Source organism: Staurois parvus, unplaced genomic scaffold (genome assembly GCF_062004578.1).
Source record: "Staurois parvus isolate SC_StPar_1 unplaced genomic scaffold, SC_StPar_1.0 ptg000332l, whole genome shotgun sequence".
Lineage (NCBI taxonomy): Eukaryota > Metazoa > Chordata > Amphibia > Anura > Ranidae > Staurois > Staurois parvus.
Genome location: NW_028318128.1, coordinates 1,272,945 through 1,295,365, shown reverse-complemented (window position 1 = coordinate 1,295,365; position 22,421 = coordinate 1,272,945). Strand labels below are relative to the sequence as shown.

At 39.9% G+C, this 22,421-nt stretch overlaps 1 protein-coding gene across 3 annotated transcripts in view; it reads left to right on the top strand.

Annotated features, from left to right (window-relative positions):
* Positions 1-22,421, top strand: part of NPL (N-acetylneuraminate pyruvate lyase) — a 37,330-nt gene that overhangs the window by 790 nt on the left and 14,119 nt on the right. The window contains exons 1-5 of one of the 3 annotated variants that reach the window (XM_089683988.1): positions 3,632-3,714; positions 15,185-15,253; positions 15,420-15,496; positions 18,649-18,736; positions 21,227-21,284. In XM_089683988.1, coding sequence (XP_089540114.1) covers positions 15,189-15,253; positions 15,420-15,496; positions 18,649-18,736; positions 21,227-21,284 — 288 coding nt within the window. In that variant the 5' untranslated portion in view covers positions 3,632-3,714; positions 15,185-15,188. Of the gene's footprint in view, positions 1-3,631; positions 3,715-5,731; positions 5,819-15,184; positions 15,254-15,419; positions 15,497-18,648; positions 18,737-21,226; positions 21,285-22,421 lie in introns of those variants that run through there. The other 2 variants (XM_089683989.1, XM_089683987.1) reach the window with 2 other exon arrangements.

Below are 22,421 nucleotides of genomic sequence, written 5' to 3'. Positions count from 1 at the left end.
TATAAACCAATTTTCGGTAAAATAGAAAAGATGATTATACGCCGAATAAATAGATATATTTACTTGGCGTAAAATCATCTTTTTTTCTATTTTACCAAAAATTGGTTTACATATTGTTTTTTATGCATTAAAATTAAAGTGTATTTAAAAAAAAATGCATATCATGCTTTAAAATTGCGCCATTGTGAAATGGCGCCAAACTATTGTACTTAACCGCTTCCATACCGGGCACTTTTACCCCCTTCCTGCCCAGGCCATTTTTCACTTTTCAGCGCTCTTACACTTTGAATGACAATTGCGCGGTCATACAACATTGTACCCAAACTAAAATTTTATCATTTTCTTCACACAACTAGAGCTTTCTTTTGGTGGTATTTAATCAACACTGGGGTTTTTATTTTTTGCTAAATTAACAAAAAAAGACTAAAAATTTTGAAAAAAAACATTTTTCTTAGTTTTTGTTATAAAAGTTTGCAAATAAATAATTTTTCTTAATAAATTTAGGCCAAAATGTATTCTACTACATGTCTTTGGTGAAAATAACCCAAATTAAGATGTATTATTTAGTCTGTAGGAAAGTTATAGAGTTCACAAACTATGGGATATGTCTGAATATTGATCAATCCTGAAGTACTGACGGCCAATCTAATTTCTTGAGGTCCAAGAATGTCAGAACAGTACAAATATCCCCCAAATGACCCCTTTTTGCAAAGTAGACAGTCCGTCGTACTTCATAACAGGCATGTCGAGTTTTTTGAAGTTGTAATTTTTTTGTCACAATTTTTCGGAAAATGAAAAAATTAAAACAATTATTTTTACTATATATATATATATATATATATATATTTTTTTTTTTTTTTTACATACTGTCACCAGTGCAGTACAGCGTCATCATATAACTGGCGTGGCAGTGATTAGGGACACTGGTGACAGTATGAAAAAAAAAATTATAATTTTTTTTTATTTTAATGTTTTGTTACTTTTTTTTCTTATTTTTAAGATTTTTTTTTTTCATATTTCACTATGACCAAAGTAGTACAATGTTACCATAGTAACATTGTACTACTTTGGGGAAGTGATCAGTATTTTTTTTTTTTTTTACACAATTTGCTTTTAGCAAAGAATTACTTTGCTATAAGCATGCATTTACCTGAATGACATCGATTCATTCAAGGTTTGTTTTTGTGCTTAGCTGTGATTTGGCCACGGCTAATCACATGACACAGCTGGGCTGTGATTGGCCCAGCTTGTGCATGTGATCGCTGTGACCATTCACATCTAGACACACTAGTATAAAATGGATGGCATGAAAGGAAGCCATCCATTGTATACAACTGTCATGTGTTCTGCTGTGATTGGTCACAGCAGGTCACATGGTACCGGCAACGGAGTCGGTACTCAGATCTGTCATTGGCCATGCCCGAGGTACATGGCTGGTGACAGATCGCGCCACTGCGTGGCTCTGCGGGCATGCAAACTGCGCATGCCTGAAAGGACGCCAAAGGGACGAGGGGTTTTGCAGGCTGCCATCTGGCTATAGGCCAGGCGGGAACCTGTTAAAATTCTCCATAGGTGATGCGTTAAAAGTTTTTGCAGGTTACCAGTTTAGAGTTAGAGGAAGTCTAGTGCTGGAATTATTGCTCTCGCTGTAACGTTTGCGTTGATAATGCACGTGTGTGGTGGAAACACCGTTAACATGCGGGCACGGCCTATGTACGCATCCACTTCTGCGCAGGGAGACGGGGTGCTTTAATTAAATTTTTTACACTGTCTCTTTCAATTTTTTTTTATCACTGTTATTCTTACCACAAGAAATGTAAACATCCCTTGTGATAGAAATAAGGCATGACAGGTCCTCTTTAAGGAGACATCTGGGGTGTGTAAGGCCCCAGATATCTCCTCTGCCCTGAAATGCATGAGTTCAATAATAAAAAAAAAACAAAAACATTGATCTCTGCTTTCCAGAAAATTGAAACGGCATTGTTTACATTTTCCAGAACCGGTAGTGAAGTCATGACATTGCTTCCGGCCTCCCAGGATCATAAAGAGGGTCGGGGACCATCCAGACTATGCCAGCTCTATGGCAACCCAGCAGCACCTGTAAAAGCCATCCAGTGGCTAATTAGCTGCTAGGATGGCTTTTAAAAAAGGGAATTGCTGGCCAAAAATGAATGCCTGTAGCTGCAGGCACCATCCCAGTATAAGAATAGAAAGTCAAGGATGTCCATAGACCCCCACTGATCGAGAGGTGGTTACAAGAATAATTTTACACTTGGCGATTACATAAAACCACCAAATCATTATACATTTTTTGAAAGCATACGCCTTAGAGCAGCCTTTCTCAACCAGGGTGCCCAGGCAACCCGGGGTGCTTTGAGGTTTCTTCAGGGGTGCCTTGGCAAAATATCTAAAAATTGATCAAAATATGTATACAAGCCAGCTGGTGGAACAAACCTGTCTTTTAGTTACACAGTCACAGGTTTTCATTGTGCACCATTTACGACCTTCTAGACGCCGGCGTCCTGACAACCAATGACATCATCAGCTGATAAGGAGGATTTCGGCTGCCTGCACAGCATCCTAGTTTGACCCTCCCCTGCCCCTCTCCATCAGTCTTGGGGTCACATTAGCTCAGTGATGGAGAAAAACTGAGGGAGAAGAGAAACACTGGCATACTAGTCAGTACCAGTGTGCAAAAGTGTATTTGCTTTGGAAGAATAAATCCCCTCTAATGGGTGTCCTACATGTGTGGATGTTGCTGCGTTGGGGACAAATGTTCTCTATGTAATACTTTTTTGTGACTGTTACTGCAGCATCTCCAGTCAACGCTATTGAACCAAAAACACAACGTTTTGCGAATAAAAAAAAAAAAAAAGTCCCCAACTCTTTCCAAAAATGCGGAGATGTGAACTTGTCCCATAGGAAATCATGTTAAATGGACTGTAGTGCTTTTCTGCAAAATGCACCGCAAAACGCTTAGGTGTGAACCTGTGAACTAATGCAGCAGCTGGTGTGCTGTCTGGTGGGAATCACCACTTTCTACCGCACTGTTCTTTTTTTTTTTTTTTTCTCAAACTTTATTGAAAGGTCACAGAGACATTTCATTAAGTTCAATTGGCTGCCATGTGGTGCACTGAAAAAAAATACTGCATGCTCTACTTTTGTTCAGCACACTGTGCCTGCACACCACAGTGACGCAGTGGTGCAATTCGGGCACACAGGAGAAAAGGCACTGTGCCTTTTCATGCGGTGGGACTGCGCTAGAATAAACACTCAACGCAGTCCCACTGCATCTGGTGTGAATGGACCTTAATAACTGACACTTCTCATCAATGGGTCTGTCAGTCTAGTGCTTTGCAGGTGGGAGTTTAAAGCAGAACTTTACCCATAACAACTTTATAAAAATGATTGTTCTTTACCAAACTACATATTGTATGTGAAACATTTAATAATTATACTAAATAAATGTGCTGTAATTCCTGCGGCTTCTTCTTGCCGAAGCCTACTGTTTTGGTGGAGGCCAAAGCAGTCACTTCCTTATTGAAAGTTCCCCTCCTTTCCTATAGTTTAAAAAAAATTATAGGTCACATCTGAAATGTTAAAACGGTTGCAGTTCCATCCTTCATGATATGTCTTGGCTCAGCAAGAGGGAGGGGTTGCTGTAGCTGTGCGGTGCTCAGATTCACAGGGAGAGGAGACGGATAAGACACACTTGTAAGTTGAATTCTTGAGTTTTTCCTGCCACCTCTTCTGCTTTTCTTTTCTCCATCCTTAATCTGTCCTTCCTCTGTACAGTCTTCAAAGCCATACAAAGCAGTGTGCAGGAGCTGACGGGGAGAGAACTGTGTTGTTTACATACAGCTCTCTCCCTCGTCGGTAATACTCGGCGATCACCGAGTGTCGGCAAGTGATCACTGGCCGGGAAACGGTGATTGACAGCCGAGGCCGCGAATAGTGGCATGGGTAGGACGTTGCACACCCCCTATCCGAAAATGCAAAATCGAGTGTGTGTGTATGTATGTGTGTGTGTGTGTGTGTGTGTGTGTATATATATATATACAGTGAAGGAAATAAGTATTTGACCCCCTGCTGATTTTGAATGATTGCCCACTCACAAAGAAATGATCAGTCTAAAAATCGAATGGTAGGTGTATTGTAGCACTGAGAGACAGAATAGCAAGAAAAAATTCAAAAGAAATGCATGTCTAACAAATTATGCACCGATTTGCATGTTCATGAGGGAAAAAAGTATTTGATCCCCTTCACAAAACATGACTTAGTACTCGGTGGCAAATCCCTTGTTGGCAATCAGAGGTCAGATGTTTCCTGTAATTGGCCACCAGGTTTGCACACATCTCAGGAGGGATTTTGGCCCACTCCTCTTGGCAGATCCTCTCCAAGTCATTAAGGTTTGGTGGCTGATGTTTGGCAACTCGAACTTTCAGCTCCCTCCACAGAATCCAATGAGTTGGAGGGTGGGGCGCAATACTTTTGGCAAGATAGTGTAGTAGCAACTTTAAACTCCACATACAATGCGATGTTTTAGTCCTGTGTTGCATGCGATGAAAGGGACTGCCCACAGCCTGGAGCTTCAGGACGAGGAGGAGAGTGCTGGAGCCTGTTTTGTGGGAAATCTGAGTAAATAATACAGCCTGTTCTTCTACCTGCTATACATAATAAGATTTTAACTCTTGCGTCGCAGGGGAGACCTTCTGCCAGGCTTTTTTTTTCCTACAATTCTGGAATTTGGCTTTAAAATGCATATAGAGGAAATCTCCCACAGTAAGTGACTGGGGCAACTCTAAAATTATCCCTCACTTTATTTGCTAATGGTCACCAGTAGAAATACGGAGATGAATCTCCTCAGTAGGGACACAGACAGCAATAAAAAGATGACAGGGGATCTAACCCTTCCCCATTCAAAGGCTGAAAAAACAGTTTTGTCCAGAGATACACTTCAAAGGACACCTGTCACAGGAGAAATTGAAGGGCTATCATTACCGATCCTTCACATACTGGTTCCCTGGCTGCCATGCTGATCGACCGGCTTAAGTGCTTTCTGATTCTCTGTCCTAGTGACACTAAACTCTGGTTAAAAAAAATTCTATTCAAGTATGTATTCTTAACTCAAAAAAGTACTTTTGTATTGCTCTCGCTATACAGTATCTCCTATTTGTTATTTTATTTCTTTTCTTTTGCTGCTGTGTTCTTTTGTTCATTCTCCATGGTCCTGCTTTATGTCTGAAAGTTGCCACCCTTTCTCTTTCGCTCCCGAGATGGATTTTAGATTATGTACTATGGACTGTAGGATTTGTAGTGTGCATAGAACAATGCACATGACCGCAACTAACATTCACTGCTTGTTTCAAACAACAGGATGTCAGAGGGAAAGGGAGAGATTCAGGAGTTTACGGAGGACATTTACAAGGAGCAGAAAAACACAATTTCAGAAAAAATAGATTACAGGGCTATTAAGTAGTGGTTGTGTTTCGATTATTTTTGGAGAATAAGTATATCTTTTAGGGTCCCTTTTAGGCATTGAAGATAAAGATTGCAAAGCACTGGTCCCAATGATATCTGCTTTTGCAGGATTTAGGGCACATGTAGCACAGTGTCAGTTGTTTCTGCAAAATAGGATGCAAATGTGCAACCTCAGCAAAGCTGTCTCCTGTTCATGTGACCCTTTATAGTGAACAGTTTCCTTCTAGTTCCCTAGCTGGATTAACATATAACAAACTCCAGCTTGGTGAATATTTTCTTTGGATGCGAGAGGTCAGCTACTTGCACATTGTCCAGGCTCTGCTCTGCTCAGCACTCGGTAAGTAAGGGGTACTAAGGGATATGGTTAAAGCAAACCCTTCGTGGTGGTTCACATACAGTATATGCGGTTTGAACAGCAACCAATCCGCATGACATGTGAAATAACATTGCTACCTATGGTGCCTGTTCACATATGTCCGGTGCACTGGGAGTGTAGGATTTCTGAGCTGTGCGGTCTGGTTCAGTTGCAGAATACAGGCACCTGAACGTGGGAAATACTTGGGGAACTATGAAAACTGTTTCTAAACCGCACATGTCATCAGTTGTGAACAGGATAAAATCCTGACCTAAACCTGTCCTGAACCTGATGTAAACCTGAACAACTACTCTATCAGTTAACTGTGAAACCTGACCTTCAATCCGCACCTCACAGCACTTCTTGGGGTGTTTTTGATCAGCAATTCCTGATGCTGTAACTTTTTTTCCTTCTTGTTATGTTTTTGTAAAGTAGGTCGGTGCCTTTTAGGGCTCATGTATACTGCAGATGATAAACTCACGTTTAGGAGCTGTTCTTTTCAGCAGCCCCTGAACTCTCCCTAATGTTTTCCTATGTGTCCATTTACACATCTTCGTTTACAGTCATTTACAGGCAGTTGAGTTTACAGTCGTTTTTTTGAACACAGAAAACTTGTGTTCAGCAGTAGATGTTATCAGCGTTCCAAACACTTGCAAACGTGGCTAACTGTGTTTATAGCGTTTAAGGTTGAAAATTTTTTTTTTACTTTTCCATTTCCAGATGCTGTCCGGAGCCTTTTTTCATCATGAAAAATGCATGCAAAGCGTTTTCCCAGTACTCAAATGGACCTGGTACACCATAGTTTGAGATTTCACATGAAAAAAAATATGTTAGACATTGCTGCAATAATTTCTGCACAGAAATGAGCTGGAACACATCCAAACACCACAAAAAAAAAACAGCTAATCTCAACAAATACTGCTCTCTCGGCTTCTGCTCTCTCTATTTCTCTCAAAATGTCTGAATTAGTTAATTTTTTACTGTTTTTCAGTGAATTTTGGGCATTTTGGAAGGTCTCCTGTGGTTTTCTTTAAAAAATGCTTCCAAACGCGCATAAACGCTGTATGCACACGCGGCTAAACAGATATTTTTTAACCTACGTTTTCCAGCAGTTATTTTCCATCGTTAAGAAGTGTCCCATGTACATGGGGCCTTAGACTTTCTTTACACTTTCTTGCTCCATTGTTTCCATTGGTGCGCTTAGAACTAAGGAACTTCAGACCTTATAGCACTCTCCATCCAGGTGCTCTTTTGGTATAGAGTCAGAGGTAAAGGGGCTCTGCAATATGACTCTGTGTCTTTCAGTAGGATAGAGAAACCTGTTTGAAAGTTGCAGAAACTATATATTCAGATGAGCTACATCACTCTAGGCTAAGTCCCCGGTCACACCGCTCCGACTTTGAAATCGTGCGGCTTCCAGTGAAGTCGCAGGATTTCAAAGTCGGATGTTATTTCGACTCCGGGTACGACTTGCAAGACATCTGTGGCTTGCAAGACACAAATGTCTATGTGAGTCGCACCTGAAGTAGTGCGTGCACTATTTTCAAAATTGATACAACTCCGACCAAGTCAGAATCAAACCGTTATGACCGCTTTAATTGCAGACAATGGGGTGCGAGTTGCCATGCAATTTGAAACTCACATCACATGGCAAGTCGTACCCGGTATGACCGGGCACTTAAGGTCTCAACTGCAAACAGTATTTTTAATTGCTTAATAGCACAAAATGTCCTTCTACAAATGCCTCCGTATGGAAAATAAGGCATGGGTCAGCAGTGGATGAATTTCAGCAGTTCTAAATCTCACATGTTGCTACATCATTGTGCAGGCAAAAGATATGACGACTTGTTCCAAAAACACTTGTTTTTTTTTTTTATAGCGCAGACCACTGTCATTTATGTTTTGTGGGGCCAGGAAGGGGTAATTGGGCTCTAAACCTATCCTCAGCTGAAGAAACCTGAAAAATGTTGTTTTGGCACTGGGATCTCAGTGCTGTTAATGTAAACCTGGCCATACCGGCTGAAGGAGAAAAAATCTGACATATTTAGTTATTTTTGTGTGTCATTTACTCAACACAGTGCGGGTAAATGAATCTCGTGCTTTTGTATTTTCACCAGCTGTCAAAATAGTCAAACAGCAGCTGCACCTGATTGGAGGTAGCCGCTATTCGCCCAACAATTTTCTGCCTCACGCCTTCAATTTTTCAATTGAGGGATGATAGACAGAAGGCCACCCAGTGAGCGAAAATCAAACAGTGTGTGACCAGCTTAACCAGTTTCCGACTGGCCCATGCAGATATACTGCACTGCCTCATCTATACTGTCATTCGCTACACCACAAATCAATCAGCAAATGTGCGGGTTTTTTTTTTTTTTTTTTTGTCTGCAATGCAGGGAGTAAAAACAGACCTATCACCTAGTAAAAGCAGCACATACTGCACACAGTACACATTTTTGGGCACACAGTTAACCTTATGATAGCCCCTAGTTGGTAAGCCCTTCCCAGCCAGTGTCATTAGTACAGTGACCATGTATAGTATTAGCACTGATCACTGTATTAGTGGCAGTTAATCAGTTCCCACAAAATGTCAGTTAGTGTCATATTGCTCATCACACTATGAGTTGTTGATCACCGCCATTATTGGTATTAAAAAAAAATATTTAAAGTTCCAGTATATATCTCATAGTTTGTCGACACTATAACATTCACACAAATCAATTACTATACATATATTTGGATTTGTTTTACCAAAAACATGTAGCAGAATACATTTTGGCCTAAATTTATGCAGAAATTTAGGTTTTTTTTATTGGATATACTTATAGCAGAAAGGAAAAAATACTGTTTTGGTTTTTTTTGCTAAACTTTCTCGTCTTTTTTTTGATTATGTATAAAAAAATAAATAAAAAAAGCAATGGTGATCAAATACCACGAAAAGAAAGCTATATTTGTGTAAAAACATGATAGTGGCAGTGCTAAATACCAAAAAAAATGACCTGGTTACAAAGGGGGTAAAATCATCCAGAACTTAAGGTGTTAAAGATGTAAGAACTTGGGTGTGACGCTTTCACCCACTGATAAGATAAGTAATTAATGAAAGATTGCTTAACTTTTTCAACTTGTTAAGGTGGGAAATTACGGGTATAACTAAAGATTTCTGTATAACCCTGATCGATTTCAGCTACGGGGTGCTGAAACTGGCTCTTTGGGAGGTTGCTTTGCTCCGAGCTGAGTTGACTGGGAAATCCATGCTTTCTGCAGCCCAGAGGGTATTTGAGTTTGGTAATAAAAATGGCAGGCTTCTGGCTTGGCTGGCTAGGGGACAGTACTCCGCTACGCACATAAGTGGGATTAGGGATACCGATGGGATGCTATTGCGATTCCCTGAAACAGATCCATGGCAGATTCCTTTAATACTACTGAACTTTATATTCTACTTAAGTGGACTACACAGCATCTAACTTAGGTGCCTACCTTGACCAGATTGACTTCCCTACCCTTGACCCAAGTGTTAGAGCTAGCCTTGACCGTGGTATCATCCTGGAGGATGTACAGAAGGCTATAACCTAGTTACAACCAGGTATAACCCCAGGGTGGATGGACTTCCTGCAGAATTCTGCTCCCTATACCAAGAACTTTTCGCACCCAGGATCACTTCCCTGTTCGGTCAGTTCTTCTCCCGGGGCTCGTTCCCGGAGTCCATGTCTGAGGCCATTATTCTGTTGGTACCCAAGCCTGGCCAGGACCCTGCAGATTGTGCCTCTCATAGGCCTATATCTCTACTTAATGTAGATGCTAAGATCTTAGCCAAAATTCTTGCCAACTGGTTGTCTAAAGTCCTAGAGTGTGTAATTCAGGTGGATCAAACTGGCTTCATGCCTGGTAAGGGTAATGACATCAATCTTTGCCGACTTTTCCTTAATTTATTGACTACTCACTCCAATGGCGGCCGCAGGGTTATTGTCTCCTTTGATGCTGAGAAGGCGTTCGACTCCATGGAGTGGGGTTTTCTCTGGGAGGTACTGAAGTGATTTGGTCTTGGGTCTCGGTTTCTTCAGTGGCTGCGTTTGCTGTACCAGGCCCCTGCGACCCGTATTTGGACCACTGGCTGTCTGAGCTTTTTCCTCTACAAGGGGGCACTAGACAAGGATGATCCCTGTCCCCCTCCCTCTCTGCCCTGGCGTTGGAACCCCTGGTCATATTAATTCGGAACTCTAGCTCAGTTGAGGGCCTTAAAGTGGGCTCCTTTGAGGAGAAGATCTCACTCTATGTTGACGATGTGCTTATTTACCTTCATGATGCGGGGTCATCCTTGCGGGCATCCCTGGCCATTTTTGATGTGTTTGTCCACTTTATACGCACACCTGAAGTAACGTCCAAAGTTGATACTGTTCCCCTTTGGGGATTCAAGTGAAGCAGGATCCCCAGGACTTTTTTGAGCTTAACCTTCATCCTCTACTGACACAGGTGAGGGATAGGTGTGCCTAATGTAGTATGCTACCGCTGAACCTCCTGGGCTGTATCAATATTTTTAAGATGATTCTATTACCCAAGTTCACCTATGTTTTTCTTAACGGCCCTAGCTACGTCATGCAGTTAGAGCCCAATTCCCAGCGCTCCCTCAGTTGACTACTGACCCTATTGAGGATCTCTTGACCCAGGACTCCCTCTCCAAACCACTTCCCTCCCTCTATTCTGCTTTATTCTGTGTGAACTTCCCCAAAACGGAGGCCCTCTGGAAGGCCTGGAAAGTGGATATCCCTTCTCTAGATAGGGAGAACTGTTTTGAGGATAACTTGAGATTGGTGATCTTCTCTAGGGATAACTTTATCCAAACAAAATTCCTCAACAGAGTGTATTATAGGCCACAAATGTTGAATAGGCTATATCCCCTGAGATCCCCAGACTGTCCTCGATGTCACAGGTCCAAGGGCACCTACTACCATATGTTCTGGGATTGTCCGGTGATATCCAGGTTTTGGGCGGTGATGTTTGAGCTTGTAAATCACCGCCTACAGCTGACCTTGCCAGCCTTGGCACTTCTTATCCTTGATGATGAGCAAAGGCCCCGGGATACTAAGCTCTTGATCTCTTACTTGTTATACTATACCAAAAAAGAAATGATACTTCTTTGGAATGTATCCTCCCCCCCTCTCCATAGACTCCTGGGAAAAATTTGATTGGGTATGGAAGCCGTTGGTGGGCCAATGAATGTGCCTCTCTTGGAGATACTCATCCTGGTATAAGTTTGGGTGCGACTGCGATCCCTCCTAGCTTGCATTCTGGGTTGCATGGGAATACTACTGTACCTTTATATACGTTTACCCTCTGTGCTTATGCTGTATTGTGTTAGTCCACCTGTATGTGATTCTAGTTGCATCACCTGTCCTTGTTTCAGTTTTTTTTTCAAATGTCTTTGTACCTTGTACCACTACCATTCTTTTTTAATAAAGAAACCTTTCTGCATGATTCCAGTCCAAGCAAATACCAAATCCAGTTACTATGTGATGCACAAGCTTACTAAAATGAAGCTTTCTTTACCCTCCCCGACTGAGCTAAATCTTAATTAATTTGTGTTTCACATGCTTCCCCTCTCAGACATTGCAGCTCACAATGGGAAGGTTTCAGCAGCAAAGGTGGTGCTATCAATCCAGAAAGCAGTGGGTAGGACTGGGTGTGGTCAGATGCTGATTGACAAGCTACAGAGAATTGGGAATCAGCTGTGACAATGCTGATAATTACACCACTGCAACATTTCCTCCCATTGTAGTACAACTAGGTATAGCCTACATGTGAGTTGCAACTGTGCTCTGAATTCAGAAGCCGTACAGCATCATTGCCACACCATCACAGGAAGCTGCATTTGGTGGACTTCACTGGCAGGATGAACAAGTATTTGTGGGACTATACAGAGGGACTAAGGCTACCATCACATGGGCAGCCATCTTTGAATGCAGCAATACTCTGTGCTATAGCCACACGCAAACTGGTTACAGAATCTCCAACCCTGGACCCACACTGTCTGTGCCTAGGATCGGTTGGAGGCTGTATTTACATGTAACTGTTCAGATGAGTAGTTACATGCAAACAGCGGTGGCATTGGCCACTGATTTATACAGAGTACAGATCGGACAGATGCTGCTAACAGTTACAGCTGTCGCACACTGTGTATGTAGGCAGCATTTAGAATTGCGCCTGCAACCTTGCGACTGTATGATTGTCACCTAAGAAGTAGCTGAAAATGCAAATGTGCTTAGAAGTGCTGCAGCACATATTTTTTTGGGGAGGTCATAGTTCTGCCTTAGGTAGACAAAAGGATTCTTAATTGCGAGGAGTGTGCTTTACCCTTGGTTCGCACCTGTGCGGGTTTTCAGCCCGTGTTTCGCTGGCACAGCAGCCCATTCCGTTCACACAAATAAAAAAAGGTACCTGGACCTTGTTAAAAATGCAGCTGCAACGAAATCTGATGGTGCTTCTGCACCAATGCGATTTCCCTGCGGTTCCTTCACCCGCAAACGAGCTTCAAGTTAAGATACATGGGGGTGCCACTATGAATGCTCTACAGAACAGCGCAATTTGGCTGCTGGTGGTTGTGGGAACAGCTGCAATACCTGTAACCATCTGCTCAAGTGTGAACTTGGCATTAGTGTCAGGGCAGTTTTTCACCAGTATACATTTTTGGATTTGAAATGCCAGCTCAAGTTGCCAACAGCAAGCACTAATGCTTTGGTGGAAACAGACGCTTCAACTTTCATTGATAAGTGATACAATGACCTTTTTAGGAAGATCATTTCATACAGTTTGTTAATGTTGGCATTTATACTAGTTTAAGATCTTGTTCTTGTGCTATCAAAGCTTGATCAGCATCACATGGCTCGTCAACTACATTAAAGAAAAAAAGACCTCTAATAATTTTTGCAAAATTACTGTAACATGCATGTAACAAAATACGGTATGTATAGGGGATACTTACAAAAAGCCATTGGTTCTGAGTCTAAAACTGACCTTTGAATCATTAGTGAGCAATTATTAAAGGTTAACCCCACTCAGAAATGATTGATGGGCACTAGTGAGCCGGATCACCTTCCAGATTTATAGGAAGTTATTTATTTTTTAAAAAATTGCCCGCGTCAATGTCTCAACATTTGCAAAGCCTTTGCAAATAATATTCTGCAATGTGTATAATACTATACAGTATGTGTGAAATGGCATTTTCTGTTTACTGATTACATTTACTTTTCCTGATTGCTGTATTTCAAAAAAATGCCACATTATAGCCACTAGATGGAGCTGGAAAGAATAGGAAATTAATTGAAAATTACATTTCACACTTAACATGCACATTATAGCAATTATTTGTGACAGCTGTGCAGTCATTAAGACCTTTGCACAGTGAATTTCTTAAAACTAGACCCCATAGTTTTTAACCAACTTTGATATATTTGAATCACCATATGTATGTGAAATGATATGTGAACTTGTGTGCTGCTATATGTATGTGTATGCAAGTAACAAAGAACGAATAAAGTGCTTCAAAAGTAAAATATGTGTAATGAGATTGCTGCTACCGCTAATGCAGTGATCTCGCACACTACTAAATTGCATTATCATAGAAATAAATGGTGTGCTGTCCCTTTTTTAAAACACCAAAATGTGCAATAAGATTAACAATTAATCTAAAATAAAAATATACACATCCAGCATTCCATGAAAAACCTGGATCGTTATTATGACAAAGTATTCATACCCTTGAAATTTTCCACATTTTGTCATTTTACAACCAAACGTAAATGTATTTTTTGGGGATTTTATATGATCGACCAACACAAAGTGGCACATAAATTGTGAAGTGGAAGAAAAATGATAAATGGTTTAAACATTTTTTACAAATATCTGAAAAGTGTGGTGTACATTTGTATTCAGCCCCCTTTACTCTAGACTTTATGAAAATCTAGTTGAACCAATTACCTTCAGAAGTCACCTAATTAGTAAATTGTGTCCACCTGTGTGTAATTTAAACTCCGTGTTCTGTGAAGCCCTCAGAGGTTTGTTAGAGAACATTAGTGAACGGCATCATGAAGGCTAAGGAACACACCAGACAGGTCAGGGATAAAGTTGTGGAGAAGTTTTTAAAGCAGGGTTAGGTTAAAAAAAAAAATCGCAAGCTTTGCACATCTTACGGAGCACTGTTCAATCCATCATCTGAAAATGGAAAGAGTATGGCACACCTGCAAACCTACCAAGACATGGCCGTCCACCTAAACTGACAGGCCGGGCAAGGAGAGCATTAATCAGAGAAGGAGCCAAGAGGCCCATGGTAACTCTGGAGGAGCTTCAGAGATCCACAGCTCAGGTGGGAGATCTGTCTGTAGGACAACTATTAGTCATGCACTCCACAAATCTAGCCTTTATGGAAGAGCGGCAAGAAGAAAGCCATAAGAATTCCCGTTAACAGTTTGTGAGAAGCCATGTTGGGGACAGAGCAAACGTGGAAGAAGGTGCTATGGTCAGATGAGACCAAAATTTTACTCTTTGGTCTAAAAATGCTATGTGTGGCGGAAAACTAACACTGCACATCACCCTGAACACACCATCCCCACTGTGAAACATGGCGGGGGCAGCATCATGTTGTGGAGATGCTTTTCTTCAGCAGGGACAGGGAAGCTGATCAGAGTTGATGGGAAGATGGATGGAACCAAATACAGGGCAATCTTAGAAGAATACCTGTTAAGAGTCTGCAAAAGACTTGAGACTGAGGTGGAGCTTCACCTTCAAGCAGGACAACGACCCTAAATATACAGCCAGAGCTACAATGGAATGGTTTAGTTCAAAGCATATTCATGAGTTAGAATGGTCCAGACCTAAATCCAATTGAGAATCTGTAGCAAGACTTGAAAATTGCTGTTCAGAGACTCTCTCCATCCAATCTGACAGAGCTTGAGCTATTCTGCAAAGAAGAATGGGCAGTAATGTCACTCTCTAGATGTACAAAGCTGGTAGAGACATCCCCAAAAAGACTTGCAGCTGTAATTGCAGTGAAAGGTGGTTCTACAAAGTATTAACTCTGGGGGGCTGTATAAAAATGCACGCCACACTTTTCACATATTTATTTGTAACAAATTTTGAAAACCATTTCTCATTTTCCTTCCACTTCACAATTATGTGCCACTTTGTGTTGGTCTATCACATAAAATCCCAAAAAAATACATTTACGTTTTTGGTTGTAACATGACAAAATGTGGAATATTTCAAGGGGTATGAATATTTTTTCAAGGCACTGTACCCCTACTACAAGAATGGTAGTAGTAGATTGTACTTATTTGTTTCCTTTTATTATTTAATACACAGGATCATGGCGCTAGCTGGGAAGAAGCTGAGGGGCCTTGTAGCTGCGACATTCACTCCAATGACAAGCAGGTGAATATGCAATCCATCACATCATTTATTTGTAGGGTTTTTGTGGCCAGGTTTCCTGCAGACCCCTGTAGCCGAAGTGATGATTGTTTCAGCATTCATTTCTGACCTCAATTAATAACTGCACAGCAGCCAAATATTTTTTGGTAATTCCTTTTCTCTCTTTCAGGAGTGACATCAACGTCTCTGTCGTCCAGGAATATGTAGATTATCTGGTCAACAAACAAAATGTTAAGAATATATTTGGTGAGCCTGTCTGTTGTCTTTATGTTTAATACTTGTCCTTGCCATTAGCATTAATGCGCTCTGGAAGTATGACCTCTTGTTTTGCTTTGAAACAACCATCACAGTTCAGTTACCCTGAAATACTGTATATAAAGCCAGTACGTTTTTTTTGTTTTTGTTTTTTTTGTTTTGTTTTTTTGTTTGGATAGATGGTAAATGATTGGAGATAGCAATTAAACCTCTCTTTGTTCTGGTGGCCTTAAAAGTGAGGGAAAGTCCAAAATTTTGAGTACATAGAAAATCTTCCTATGGAGACATTTGTTCTGGTGACAGCTGTCCAAAAGGATATCCCCCACCCTGCTGTGTCTGCAGAACAGGAAATGAAGGGAAATTTTCCCAGTGGGGAACAGCTGGCAAAAACCATACCTACTCTATTCAAAATGAGTGGGGGGTTGACTTTATAAAGAGCTTAAATGTATACTTTCGCCATAGCTGAACATTAACCCAGGGTGTATTTGATTTAAATCAAACTGATTTAAATCACTAGTCAGTAAGGCTTGATTTAAATCCTAGTTTTCTACATAGGCTAATTCTTGCTGGTATAACTTTAATATGCAAGTACTGTAGATGAAGATTTTTAGAATAACAACTTTTCATATTAGTTTTTTTATCCCCAGTTTAATAGATTAATCATTCATATTTGGACAACTTTTCTGTCGTACTTCGGAAGGAGAAAAATAATCATTACCTTAATAATAACAACTTAAATAGATTTATTCAACTGAAACAATAACATTCCAGCATATGTTATTTGCTTAAACATCCATGTTTGTTAACTAATTTGGCTAAACAAAATTATATATATTTTAAGAAACTTAGACTGTCAGCGCCTTCCTCCTCACACTTAGTTTCACTTTCTTCTTGTGCAGATCTATTCCACTCCAAACAATCAGAAAAATATTGTTTCTATTCACTGAACTTCTTGAAACTTAGCACTGAAGGGGTTGATTCTGTATTCATAGGTTTGTAGAAGTTAGGATTAAGGTCTTTTTCTTAACTCTGTTCATGTTATAACATTTTTGCTGTGAAGAAGAGGCATGTGATCTCCGCTGAGTCAAATTCAGATTTGATAACTGCAAAGTAAACCAAACATCTGTGATAATATCTTGTAGGCAGAGATACTGCCCAATAATCTTACAAAAGCCTCTGGAAGAGCATGACATTGTGAATGGATTAATGGAATTTATTTACCCAAAAAATTAAACATATACAGCCTTATTCTACATAAATAAAAAACTAATCTTTACTTCATGATGGAATGACCTTTGGATAGTAATATATTTTCCTCCAAAAAGCATTTTATTAAAAAAAATCTGATTTAAATCAAAAAAATCCAATTTTTTTTTTTTTTTTTTTTTTTTTTTTTTATCATTGATTTTATCCACCCTGCATTAAACATTGAGGGCCTATTCACACCAGGTGTGTTGGAACTGCACTGGCAACCTTCCCCAGCACAGTTTCAATACAAGACATGGCAGAAACTTTGTTTGCCATCACGCCAGCCATCAGTGGTGCACACTGGAAGAAAGTATGGCATTCAGTACTTTTTTTTTTTTTTTTTTTTCCATTTCAGCATGACGTGATGAAATCCACTGCATCACTATGCACTGCAGCTAATAAAACTTAATGAAATGTTACTTTGGGACATTTCAGTGAAGTTTGCACAAAAAAAGTAAACCGTTTGATGGACTGCATCGCCACCACTGTCATTACCCCACACACCAGAGGATGCATTCTTATGTATCTGCTGGTGTCAATGAGCCCTGAGAATTGCACATAGCCTACTGAGTAATTAATTTTTCATCCAAGCATTTTATATTGAACAAGTCTTCCCCAATTTCTTTTGACTGTGATCTGGTGAGTGTCCAGGCCTTAGTAAATTCACTTGGGGGTAGTTTTTTGGTCTCCCATACTGGGAATCCCTGCTTTTTAGAGCAACAGGGTGATGGAAGGGTGGAGGAGGAGGATGTATGGTTAAGTATTCCCTGTAAGAGAAAAAAGAAGGGGACTTGGTATCAGGTGGCACTGTCATTCTGACCTAATTGGGCAATGTGACGCTATCCTTCCTTTTTTTTTTTTTTTTTTTTTTTAGTGGAAGTCCAGTCAATACCTAAGCTTAAACCTGCCCCCACCCTCATTCAATCTGTATGCTAAATACCCTGTAATGGAAAGATGCGTGTACCTAATCTAAGGGCAATCTGGTCTGGTTACATGATCTCCCCAGCAGCCCAGCTTCAGGGGAGAAGAGAGAGCAGAGACAATGGCTACAATGCTTGGCTGGTGATGTCACCTATAGACTAAGGCTAGGTTCACATTTGTGCGGGTGGTGCCACTGCGGATCCGCACGAACGTCCGTGATTGATTCACTACCAGAAGAAGCTTTGGCAAAATCACATTCACTACTTTATGAACATACACCGTGTAGTTTCAGGCCTCAAGAAATGAGATAGCCAGTTCATCAGGGCTGATCATTTTTCAAATATATGTTCCATAGTTTGTAGACTCTATAACTTTCATAACAGACTAAATAATATATATTGATTTGGATTATTTATTTTGTAGCAGAATCCATTTTAGCATTAATGTGTGAAGTAAAATTGAAGTGAAGCAGAGAAGTGAAGCAAAATATTATGACCAAAACTAAGAACATTTTTTTTTCTTTTTAAAACTTATATATATTCTCAAAGCATAAAAAACCCCACTGGCGATTAAATGCCACCAAAAAAAGCTCTATCTGTCTAAAAATAAAATAAAAATTTCATTTGGGTACAGTGTTGCGTGACTGAGTAATTGTCATAGAGTGACAGCTGAAAAATGCCCTAGACCGGAAAGGGGTAAAAGTATCCAGTCCTGAAATGGTTAACAGAGTTCAATTATTAAAAAAAAGAAGAAAAAAAAACACTGCATAGACTTGTCTACTATAATTACCAACAAACATGCCAGTTTAAGAAACTATAAAAGGTGTGGTTATCCTAATTTATCAATGCAGATACTGTTTAGTTTGCCACACGGTCAAATTTAAAACCAAGAATCAAGAAAACTGGTGCCTGTTGAATACACGTTATAAACAAAGACTATTGTAATCATTTGTGTTTCCATGTTTTTATATGCAGTAAATGGGACAACAGGAGAGGGGATGTCGTTGAGTGTACAGGAGAGGAAGAGGCTGGCTGAAGAATGGGTAAAGCATGGAAGAGGCAAGTGAGTAGCCCATCAAAATCGTATATCTTTCATTAAATGAGAGCTCTTCAAATCCAGTGGCCAGGGAGTTGATATAGCTACAGAATAAAGGTTGACTGATAGATATATATTTGTAACGTTTGACAATGACAGCCCAGTTTTCATGTCTTTAAATCTGAAGTTTAGGTATGAGAATTTTACATTAAGTAAAATTAAATTGGTCCAGCTTGGATCAATATAAGTATGTATGTTCCATACCTAATTGGCCCCCGTGGAACCTGAAAAACACTGTAGTAGGCATCTCTGCTAGTTCCCAAACACAGAAGGTTGCTCATTCAGCACAGATGCCAGTAAGGGAACACTTAACATTTTCTCAATAAATGCAAACAATTCTCTGATTAGACAAGGCAGAGTGCTGACTTCACAATTTCCACCTCATCCAATCAGAGAACATATTGCTATCCATAAGACAATGCAAAGTATTCTCTGAATGGCAACTGTGCTGAGCAACCTCCTGTGTTCAGTAAGCATCAATGCAACCACTCAGCATGGGACCCATAAGCTAGCAGAGGTCACTGTAGTAGTGGTGCCTACTACAGTTATTTTCCAGCTTCCACAGGGATCGGACAAGTATGGCACATACACATTGGTATAAGTATATATTTATAAAAATTGTCATACCTACAGTAAACTTTAGCTTTAAAGCTTAATTCTGGGCAGAGAAAAACTATCCATTGCATAATTAATAGCCCATTTTGTGCTGAGAAGCCCTTCTGCAAGGGATAATTTTTTATTTGCCCAGGGTTGAGCTTTAAACATACCAGTTGACTGCTAGATTAGACTCCTAGATTCTACATTACTTTGTTCACCCCTGCATTAAAGTGTATTTAAGCCCAAAAATTAAGCCCAGTGTCATATATTGCAGCTTATTAGATACACCTTGGATGTGGTGGCTGCATTAGTTTTGTCCTTCATCTTCACCTGACAATTCTGGAACTAACACATTCTTCCGTATAGTGACAACTCTTACTTGCCCTATTGTATCTATACAGGAGCAGTATTGTCACCCTAGGCTGCGCTCCTGACTACAATACTAACACTTCCCCTCTCCTGTTTACATAGAGAGAAGGTGTTTTGTAATTCACAGAAGATAGCTGGTATGAGAAGTCAACTGAGATGGTTGGAAAATGATTTCTTGAAATGCGACTGCATCCTCTCCTATACAGTCACTGTTCAGCAGCACCACTGTATTCAGGTAACCACATGTATGTGTGGCTGCCTCAGTACAATAGCAAGTAGTAGAAGATTTCTCTATCAATTTTGATAGAAAAAATGAGCTGCCAATGGCCAGCTTTAGTGCAGTAGCCTGGACATCAAATATATACAGCTGTATAGCTGGACTGTTGTATGACTTTTTTTCTTCCCATGGAATGCAAGTTTAGACACACACACTAAGGTTGTGCATGTTTATTGACTGAGCTAGCACTACCATTGCAGACCTTTCTGAGCGTATCCGTCATCCTAGTATTAGAGGAAAATTAACTATTATCCAGGACATTAACTTGGCTATTTAGCAGGTCAATCAGTAAGGAGGAGATAGCTGTCATATCAACAGGAACTCTAAATCAATGTGATTTTTAACCTAATTGGCCATAATTGATTGAATCTAATGATGACTATATGCAGCTGGGTACATACTGGCTGAAAATCAGCCGGTTCAGGAGGAACTGGCCTACTTTCAGTCAGTATGTGCAGTCTAAAGACCGGCTTTTGTCAAAGGGACATGCTGGAAAGTCAGCATCCAATCAGCACTTGTAGCCAATGACCACAAGCGCTTATCAGTGTATTCTGGCAGAGGGAATGAAATCACCTTGTCAGAATACCGTAGTACAGCGGGGAAGATCACCATACCAACATCGCCTGTGTTGGTACAGCAATATGGAATTTTTTTTTTTTTCTCCATTCAAACCGTTGGTGGAACAAAAAATAACCTTGCAGTGTGTACTGGGTTTTACCTTTCTATGTGCTATACTTGGATCCATGAAAGGTGTGGCTTGGTGGGTGTAAAGAATGTACACTATGGGAGGAGATTTACTAAAACTGGTGCATTCAAAATCTGGTGCAGCTGTGCATGGTAGCCAATCAGCTTCTAACTTCAGCTTGTTCAATTAAGTTTTGACAATAAAACCTGGAAGCTGATTGGTTTCTTTGTGGAGCTGCACCAGACTTTGTACCATCCATTTTTAATAAATAACCCCCTATGCATCCTTCATTCTGGTCCAGACGTACAAGGTCTGTGCTAGACTTCAAGATTGTACAGTCTGGAAACTGAATTCTACATCAATTGTCCAATTCTGCTTTTAGCAATCTAAAAATGGATGGGTTTTGGTTAAGTGATGCTATACATGCTATAATCTATTTTTGAACAAAATTAGCAGGCTTTATTTATTTTGGTTTATTTTTTATTGTTCAAATATTGGTTCACTACTTTTTTTTTTTTTTTTTTTCTAGAATGGATAATGTGATAATACATGTTGGTTGTCTCAGCCTGGAAGACACAAAGGATTTGGTGAGTTTTATTTTATATTTGATCATTGATGTAAATCTTTTTATAAAACATCTTTGTTTCTATCTAATAGAAATATTTATATTTGTATAAAATTCTCCCACCTAGTGCAAGGCTTGCTATTTATTATTATTTTCTGTATATACAGTATTTATATAGTGCTGCCATGTTCTTTAGATTAAAAGAAATCTTGGTTTTGTTAATATTGTTTTTTTGTCTTCTGAAGGCGCTCACAATTTAGCTTGTACCTATGAAGGTCATTTGCATGTTAAAGAGTGGCTTTTTCCTCCAGAGCCTTTTTACTTGGGTGTTTTACTTTGGAAAGGGAAAAACTTATCGGCCACAGACGATTTCTCATTAGACAAGAAGCTAGTTGGGGTACAGGGTCCAGTGCATAGGCCCAAAGGGACCAATTCACTAAAGGTTACTGCATTCGATAACAGTCACGTGACTCAATTGCATAAATTATCCCAGGAGCTAATAAGAGTCAATTCATGAAAGTAAAATATTGATTATGAGGTAAATGGCACACATTTGTTAAAATTGAGAGATAAATACCGTAAAAAAACCTGAAATAAATCATTAAAGTCCATTCATTAAAATGTACACACATTTGTTATTTATCACTAGGTGTTTGCTGGCGGTCTTTTAGAAATGTACAAAATAACAATTAGAGGAACTCTGCACTGGCCAGAAAGTGAAAAGTATACAATGTACAAGTGTACAATGTTCTCCTCTGGGCTCAAGAATGAAAATAAATTGTAACATTTCATCAGAGGGAGATCATTTTGTGAATGAAAGCAAACTACAATGTTTTCATTAAAGAAATAAAAGGTGCAGCGCTAAGAGCTAAAATGCAAATGACAACAGACTAATATGTGCAATATGCAAAACTTATATGAATGCACAGGGTGCGATAACAATTAATAATCACACAAACATCCAGATCACAAAGTATTAATCATATCAATCATATAGGATCCTGTCCGTGGTGACAGTGTGCAATCCAGAGGTGAAGATAGTTAAATGAATAGAATGCGCACTCACCAGAAGTGCGTATTAAATACGCATGAAAGAAGTGTCTTTTCTCATCAAACACCTAGGTCATCAGCATTCTGGTCAGGCCGCACTCTACATCAT